Source organism: Styela clava, chromosome 8, assembly GCF_964204865.1.
Source record: "Styela clava chromosome 8, kaStyClav1.hap1.2, whole genome shotgun sequence".
Lineage (NCBI taxonomy): Eukaryota > Metazoa > Chordata > Ascidiacea > Stolidobranchia > Styelidae > Styela > Styela clava.
This window is the reverse complement of record NC_135257.1, coordinates 2,848,009-2,856,913: the sequence shown is the minus strand read 5'-3', so window position 1 is coordinate 2,856,913 and position 8,905 is coordinate 2,848,009. Positions and strand designations below refer to the sequence as shown.

General features: G+C 35.4%; 1 protein-coding gene across 1 annotated transcript; it reads left to right on the top strand.

Annotated features, from left to right (window-relative positions):
* The first annotated feature begins 961 nt into the window (after positions 1-961).
* Positions 962-5,402, top strand: LOC120346574 (linear primary-alkylsulfatase-like). The gene is made up of 5 exons (XM_039416337.2): positions 962-2,048; positions 2,168-2,293; positions 2,746-2,856; positions 3,523-3,705; positions 3,833-5,402. The coding sequence occupies exons 1-5, from the start codon at positions 1,760-1,762 to the stop codon at positions 5,032-5,034; spliced, it is 1,911 nt and encodes a 636-aa protein (XP_039272271.1). The 5' UTR covers positions 962-1,759; the 3' UTR covers positions 5,035-5,402.
* The last annotated feature ends 3,503 nt before the right edge of the window (positions 5,403-8,905 follow it).

Below are 8,905 nucleotides of genomic sequence, written 5' to 3'. Positions count from 1 at the left end.
GCGTTAATCTTCACTATATATGTAATATATTTGTATGTTATTACATCAGCGTGTCTTTAAAAATACCTAAAATGATGAAAGTTTTAACGGATCATTAAACTAATTAAATTAATTCCATGCTCAATAAAGATAGTTAGATTATATATATATATATATATTATATATATTATATGCATTATATATATGCATTTGTACTCTCGTCACGTCTCGTGTATGTTTCCTTCATGCATATACTCAGCGATATAAATCATAATTGTTACTTCTATCGATATTAAATCACACCCCTCACGGAAATACTTATGATAATGAATATCCACATACGACAATAATTTTTTTTTATCAGCGCAGCGGCTTGGTTGCCGATTTGGCGATTTTTTCTGTCGTTATATTGGACAAGCGTGGTATTGATTGCCCTATATCTATGCCGCCACTTCTCTCTTTTAACGTTCTAATCCGCAGAAAAAGCGTATTGTCAAATCTCGCAAGTGTCTGTCCAAAAACCAAAAATCTACAAGTGGGTTTTAGTCTAAATTGCTGCGCAAAATAAAATGATAAATCCTAATTTAGTATTATCGTACTTGGACAACAAAATAAGCAATTCTAAAAACAAAAATATTTTGTTGTATTTCATTTCCATTTTCCAGCACTGTTCGCCAAGTACCGAAAAGTACTTTAGAACAGATAGGATTATTACGTGTCACAATATTTATGCTGCCATGGAATGCATTTGAAAGGGACAATATTACTAAAATATTGAACTTCATTTAACAGTAAAGTAGGCATAACTTTGAGAAATAAGAATGTAACATAATTATAAAATGCACCGACAGTGCTCACAGCATCATTTGAAACTTTCGATTTCGACTACGCTGCAACGCTACTTATGTTTTTGTTTTTAAATACGTTGATATTTGATTGCCGTTATGCTTACAAATATGTTTCAGAATGGATGATGTATTAGTGAAAAACGTAAGATATTTTTTTGAGACAAATTCATATTAAACTACTATCAGGAATGCGATCATCATTTTTGAATGGGATTTCATTTCGCAAGTAAAATATTATTAAGGCAAACATTTTCATCCACGAGTCAAACCTCTAAATAACAAATTGCTATTTTAGTGCCCTATTTTATAATTTCGAAGTGGTATTATGGTTTAACGCATTATGGTTTTATATTTGAAAAAAAGGAGTTTCCGAAGAATATTTTATAATTAGATAGATATTTAGTATTCACGTAAATTTTAGAAAAGAATGTAGATTTACTAATATTCATTAGTTTTTTTACAATTTTATTTTCAAGTGCCTGGGCACATATGTTTGTAACCGTTTTAACAAAAAACGTAAATTTACTTGGACTTACACTATACAAAAATAAGTTCGAATACTTACGCACTTTTTTGTGCGCATAATAATGATGGCACAAATATAATTACGAAAACAAAACGACAATGAGAATAATAATGCATGGTGCACAGGAGTATATTGAATGGAAACATCCAATTTGTTTGCCGACGCTACATGTCGAATGACGAGGGTTTAAATGTTTTGCAGGAGCAATTTTAAGATGGTTTTAACTTTTTCCGTTATTTGATAAATACATACAATAGCGAAGGAATTCACCATGTTCCACACGTGTCTGAAAAATATAAAAGCGCACACAACTGCTCCACTAGAGTCATATTCTTTTGCTAATGCTCCGCTTAGCACCAACTCGAGAAGTATTTGAACTAACCATAGTTTTTGCATAGCATAAATCATGGTGAACAAATACACTTATTTAACGATAGGACTGACAACTGTGCTAGTCACTGTTACAGGCTACATTGGCGTGACAATCGGTAACGGCGGTTTTCACCATGGAAATGGTGAAGATACATTCGATTATATGTCCCAGCCAATTGCGAAAACGACTGACGAAACCGAATCATCACGCAAACTCGTGGAATTCACAAAGACTGAGTTCTTAACTCGTGAAGTTTTGAAAGTTAGTGACAATGTCTATGTTGCTATAGGGTGGGCCTTGTCAAACAGCATTATGATTGAAGGTAAACTTACTACTGGTATTTTATGTTATTTGAATGAAGTTTAGTAACCTTTGTCGAATAAGCGACCAATTGAGCCGACCAATGACTGGAATCTGATATTCTTAATATTTTCTTTTCAGGCGACGATGGGATAATCATTATTGACACGACTGAAGCACCACAGAGCATGAAAGAAATTATGGTCGAATTCCGGAAAATTACCAGCAAACCTGTCCTAGCCATCATGATTACCCACTTCCACACTGGTAAGTTTAACCAAATCCTTATTCCTCAGAATATAATTTTATTCCATACACTGTATTGATTAAATCAGATGATTCCAAACTGACCATTTTAAAAAAAAAACTTCCCGTTCACAACTTGACATAATATGATCTATCTACGCCGAAAAGAAAATTGCTTCAATGTACATAAAAGAGCGGGAGGAGTAACATTCTGTAAGTGTCACCTTTCCATCGATAACTTATAAATGCAATCAGAATTAATCGTATATCATTGTAGATTCGGCCCAAAAGTCGCCTAATAGCGCTGCTCAATCGTTATGCCTTCGTACTTTCTCCCGATTTGTAATGATATTCAATTTACTTTTATGCACCAATTGAAATACTAATAATTAACACACAAGATCATGTCAAGCATACAAACTACTAACAATACTTGAAATTCGCAGTATTATTTTCTTTTATCACTTGTTCAGATCATCTTATTGGAACAAGTTTCATTATTAATGAAGAAAAGAAGGTTTTTCCAAATACTACCATTGAAATTTACACGCACGAACTAACAAAACAACTCATGTTTGGTTTCTGTAAGTTTTTCATTTTGTCAGGCCAGGCTTTCAGAGTATTAGCGTGAGTACTATGGTTTATACAGAATCCTAATATAAGACGAGAACATGGCGATTTTCTGTATATGCCCTGTGGAAACTTGTCAACATGCAACACCTATAGCTACTGCATATAAATTCTTCGTCGGGTTTGCGCGAGATGATTTGACTGACTCGTGTATTGAGTAACATAGAAAGATCGAATTCTTTGACCTTCAGCTCATAATTTTTTTGCTGTGCCTACCTTACCAATATCCACATTCTATAACTGAATCATAACAGAACAATTTACCGATCTCTTTTATTTCTCCCCAAAGATATATCGAAATTATGTTTTCGTAGATATTGAGAATTTTACTTGTCATGCTGTTAAAACTTAAGCTGCTAAGGCTACTGTTAAATATACCCATTAACAGATATATATAACGAATAAAAAGAAAATAGTCTTCAAAATATTCTAAGGAAAGTTCTCTTTGAAAGTCTATTCAACAATGGACTCATTCATTTCATTGAGTTTAATTTCAAAATGATACAAGAGTGAAACGATGATGAATTATTATCATATTAAATTACATATTGATTTTATGACCAAATTTTGAGCATTTTACTTGGTAATATCAATAAATTCGGTTATTTGCATTTAAACAGCGGACACATACGACATCGCACTGAAACGTGGACTGCGTCAACTTGGAGCAATTTTACCAAAAAATCCGGATGCTCGTACCGGGGCTGGACTTGGTCCTGAATTGAGAGTAGATACGGAAACTGCTTTTTATATACCAGTCCCCACGGTTACGTTTAGCGATCGTGCATCATACACCATAGCAGGTAAGTGCCGGGGAATATGCCTGCCTGTTGTTGCGTATATATAATAATTTTTACGTCAATATACTTGATATAAAATTAGCCAGATGAAGTCTTTCATAACAATATTGCATATTCACTTTATTGATAGGCATCAAATTCGAACTGATATACACGCCAGGGGAAACTGATGACCAAATTACCATATTCCTACCAGACACCAAAGTAGTGTTTCCAGGCGACAATATATACAAAACTTTCCCAAATTTGTATGCCATTCGCGGGAGTCCGGCTCGAAATAGCAAAAGATGGTATCAAAGCCTAGATGATATGAGAGCTTTGGGAGGTGAATTTTTGGTTGGATCTCACACAAGGCCCGTTGAAGGAAAGGATGCGGTGTATGATACTTTGTTGGTGTATAGGGACGGTATTAAATACATTCATGATCAGACGGTCAGGCTGTTGAACAAAGGTTATTTTCCTGGTGAGATCGTTGAACAAGTGAAGCTTCCCGAAAATCTAGCTAAACACCCAAATTTGCAAGAGCACTATGGATCAGTGCCATGGTCAGTAAAAGGTGTATTTGCCAATTACATCGGCTGGTTCAGCGGAGATCCGAAAGATTTACATCCTATGACCCAAAAAGATCGTGCTTCGAGAATGGCTCGTTTGGTGGCATACGGCCAGACCAGAAAGACCACGGCAGTGGAAGTCATGCTCCAGGAGGCTCAAATTTCTCATATGAATTCGCATAATCACTATCTTCTTACTGGAAAACATATATTGAGTGACGACAAATGGGCTCTTGAACTTGCAGACGTAGTTTTGGAAATCGGTAGCTTGGATGCTAATTTGACCCAAGTAGCACGTCAGATTAAAGTTAGTGCGTTAAGGGCAATAGGTGTGGAACAAATCAGTGCCAACGGACGCAACTATTATCTGACTTATGCTATGGAAGTTGAATACAACATCACAATTCAACGAACAAAAGCAGCACGGGCGTTTGTTATCAACGATTCTCCGGTGTATAGAGTGCTCGACATGCTATGTGCTAAAGTCAGAGGCTTACATTGTCAGCATAACAATTACACAGTCGGGTTGTCCTTCACGGATTTGAATAAGGGTTATGCTGTGTCTCTTCGAAACAGCGTTTGTGACGTTATGGAGCCAGTTCCATCAAACGTCCAGTTCCAGGTACATTTGTCGACCGCATCAGACACATTCAAATCAATTGCGGCAGAAGACTTGGATCTGGACACCGAAGTTACGTTGGGAACCGTCAAAGTGGTATCGGGCACCGTTGCTACTTATAAAAAGTTCCTTGATTGTTTTGATCCGATAAACTCTGTGTAGTTACTTGCATTTGTCTATTATCAGCAAATTTTTTCCTTGGTAATTTGCTCGATTTTGGTAATTCATCATTTTAGCATATCATTTCAGAATGCAAAATTTCTAAGTGTTCATTTGACGATTCTAATTGGTTAGAAAATATTACTTTTCTATAGAATGTTGTCTATACCTGAAGCGTGCAGCAGAATACTAAAATTAATATTGCATAATTCATGACTACACTTAACTTTCCGAATATACTAAGTGATACAAAATTTAATCTCTACTTATATACGTTTTGACTTTCAAGTGAAAGAGGTTCATCTTTCGCGTTTGGAAAAAATTGTTGTAAATGAATTGAAGTGACCTTGAGTGAATTTATGATCAGTGAGTGATTTGCAGTCATTTTTTATATTCTGACATTCATATTTCGTACAATATTAAACTAATTTTTGCATAAATATTAAGTTCGGAGTTTGCTTGCAAAAAGAGTTTGGGTTAATTTAGGGACAGATTTAGGCGATGAAGGGCTCTGGACTAATCCATTCGTGAGGCCGCTCTCCACAGTTACGCCTTTATATATAATTTATAATGGCGTCAAAATGTCAATGTCTCTAAAATGTAATATGAATGCATAGGTGAATTGAATTGAGTCCAATTCATCTTTTAAAAAATAAAGGCATTATTTGGGTAAAAAAAAGGTTTAATTATATTTTTAATGTAAAATTGTAGAGTTCTTCAAATTCAGACTAACTAATTTATTCGAAGGTTCTGAATTTTTAACTACTTTAAAACGGGACTACATGGAATAGAAATATACCGTCAATTTACCTCATTAAAATATCAAACAAACTTCATCATTGAAAAAGTAACCGGTTGAAATCTGGAACATGTCTTAAACATTTAAAAACAGGTTAAAATGAGAGATAGATCAAAATTGAATGTCGAGGCTCGTAAGGACCTAAGAGTCCCAGGCTTCCACCTGCCTTCTCTATTGGCCAATCCCGCCCTGAGTTGATAACAATCAGAAAAATAATTGTCGTTGACGATAGCACTGATTTTATACGTAATCATTAGTTTATTGAATAACATAGAAAATAGGATCACGGACGTCCAATCTTTGTCGGGCTATAGTGCAAGTCATCGAAGTTTGTGTCTTTGCGACGCCATGTCTGGGACGTCATAACTCAGCACGACATTTGTTAATTAAATTTTTTTTTAATAGTTAAACCCATTTTTTATCCAAAATAAATGAGGTATTACAACCCGAGACAGATATTTCTCCTCCTGCTAAACGAGGTTGAACTTACATCAAGGGTGCAGGTAAATAAGAGATCCTGCGTTTTCGATTTCTTTGCACTGTTTAAAAAAATAGCCATACATTGTAGTTGCACAATCAAATTGAATTATTCTGAGTAGTATAAAAACAAGTATGCATCTATAACTTAACACATGTGCACGCAAATCAAGTGATAATTATTCTATTGGCATTATTGCAGGGAGAGTGATTTCGTACCAGGAAATGGAGTAAAAATTGACCTTGTATCACACGCGTATTGGTCACGTACTAATAGTATTTAGTTAACTATATCAAAATTCCTAGTAACCATTCATTTTTATTCTTGCAACACACACAGTTACTGTACTTCCAAGTCACAAGTGGAGTCTGAGTCATACATAGATCGCATATACAACAATGAATGATGATAAATGTGGATGATATTTCGTTTCCTTGTGCGTTAAACCAGCATTATTCTTGAAGACTAGGATGTATTTATGTAGGACTATGACAACATTCACGTCGGCATCAACAAACTAGTAAATTTTGGAATATTTTTTCATACGTAATGATTGGTATTACTTTCGTTGCTTTTTCAAAGTCTCACACAAAACTTCGAGTCGCAAATCAAATCTCTCTGGTGGTAGGACGAGTTCGAGTCTTCCGCAGACATGGCTCGCTTTAACAAATTAAGTTCATCTCGAGTTGATCCACTGATTCGAGTGACAACAACGTTTTATTAGATTGACTATATACTTGACTGCACGCCTAAAAATCAAATAGGCACAACAATAATGCTAACTCATTTTGTTTACTAATTCTATGCCTATATTTTGTCTTAGTTCATTGTTTATTAGAGCATTTTCAATCGCTGACGAAGTAAAAGTAAGTGGCATTCAGCGCCGGATTGACCAATAAACAATACGAGAATATCGGTCAGAGACCGAAGACTTATAGATCGAAAGTTAGGGTTTCCCTCAAAACAGAAACTGCAGTTTCGATTCGAAAAATTCTGCAAACCCGAACTGGATTGTTTTGAATAGTTTTCAGCCAATATCAAAAATGTAAGAAACAATAGCCAACTCCCCATGTCGTCGTCGAAATGCTACTCGAGGAAATACTTTTATGAAGAATTCTGCAAATCCGAACTGGATTGTTTGATTAGTTCCCAGCCAATAGCCTATTTACCAATCCTATATTTTGTGTCAAATACAACGGCACTAACCCGGGTTGCGACGGCTATTCAAACACAGCCTAGCGATATTTTGGTGAGGAATTCTGCAACCCCGAACCTGATAGAACAGCGTTTCCCAACCTTTTTGAGTCGCGGACTATTTTCTCACCAGCGAAAACCTTTGCGGACTTGAAGTGCGTTTATTACAACCGAAAAAGAGCCGAATTTTTTGGTGTATAATGGACTTTTCTATCGCACAATATTCAATCCATGACAACGACGATAATTTAAAATGTCTTTCTATTTTAATTTAATTGTGTTCATCATGGTAACTCGCGGTTGCGTCGACTTACGACAAGATGAAAGCATTACTTTTTTAAAATTCCACTTCCATCTGCGAACATAATAATGAGAGAATATATTGCCTGATTATATTCAGCTTTGATACATATTTTTTGCGATCTTGTGAATTTGTTATCGCTGTTAGAAAAAATCATACTATTTGGGAGTATTTGCTATAAATTTCCAGAATGTACAACTTAATTTAGTATTTATTAAAAATATAGTATATTATATATTAGTAAATCGAAAATACATATTTATCGCCTTGAAATTCTCGCGAACAACTTCTGAAGTAATCGTCGCGTATACGTCACTCGTTAAAAGAGCCGACTTTTCAATGATTTTTTCTGTTGCATAAAATATTCAATCCATCCACATGTGTGATTCTTTTAATCTGCGGTTGTGTTGACGTAATAAGGACAATACTACTCAGAAAATACCATGACAATCCGTGGACGCAAAAATGCGTGGTAAAGTGCCCGATTATATCTTGTTTTGATTCGTATTTTTGTGAATTCGACAAATCTGTGTGAATTCGACATTACTACTGCGCGTACTTACTGTGCGACATTACTAATGTGGAGGCACTAAAGCAGAGAATCCTAAAGGAAAATGCCCTGGTACGTGTACTACGGTAGCACCCGAAATTTTGCGATTTGCAATGTCTGAAAAAGCGTTTATAATCGGTCGCGGGCCGCTTTTCAATTTAGAAAATTTGGGTTGCCACCATTTACGCCTACCAAAAAAATAATGTATTCCTCGTTGTTCGAACTCGCGAGAAACACCTATTACGAATCTATCGAAGCGTGTACAGACTCTTGTTTTCGTCGGAAATCCACAAGTGAGTTGTGAAATCCAATCGTTTGATTAAGCGACTCGCAAGTGACCTGTCGCGTCACGTGTTACCAAATTTTCGATTAGTAAATGTGCTATTCTAATAGTTGAATATTCGAATATATGCCCAGCCCTACTCAGTAACCAGTAATTATTGACGCGATTAATGTCAAGTGAATAAACTGACTTTTTATGGGGGGTTTTTGTAAATTCTAACGCAAATCCTAACTTGGCTGATAGTTAATTGAGTTTTGCAAAAACGTTTG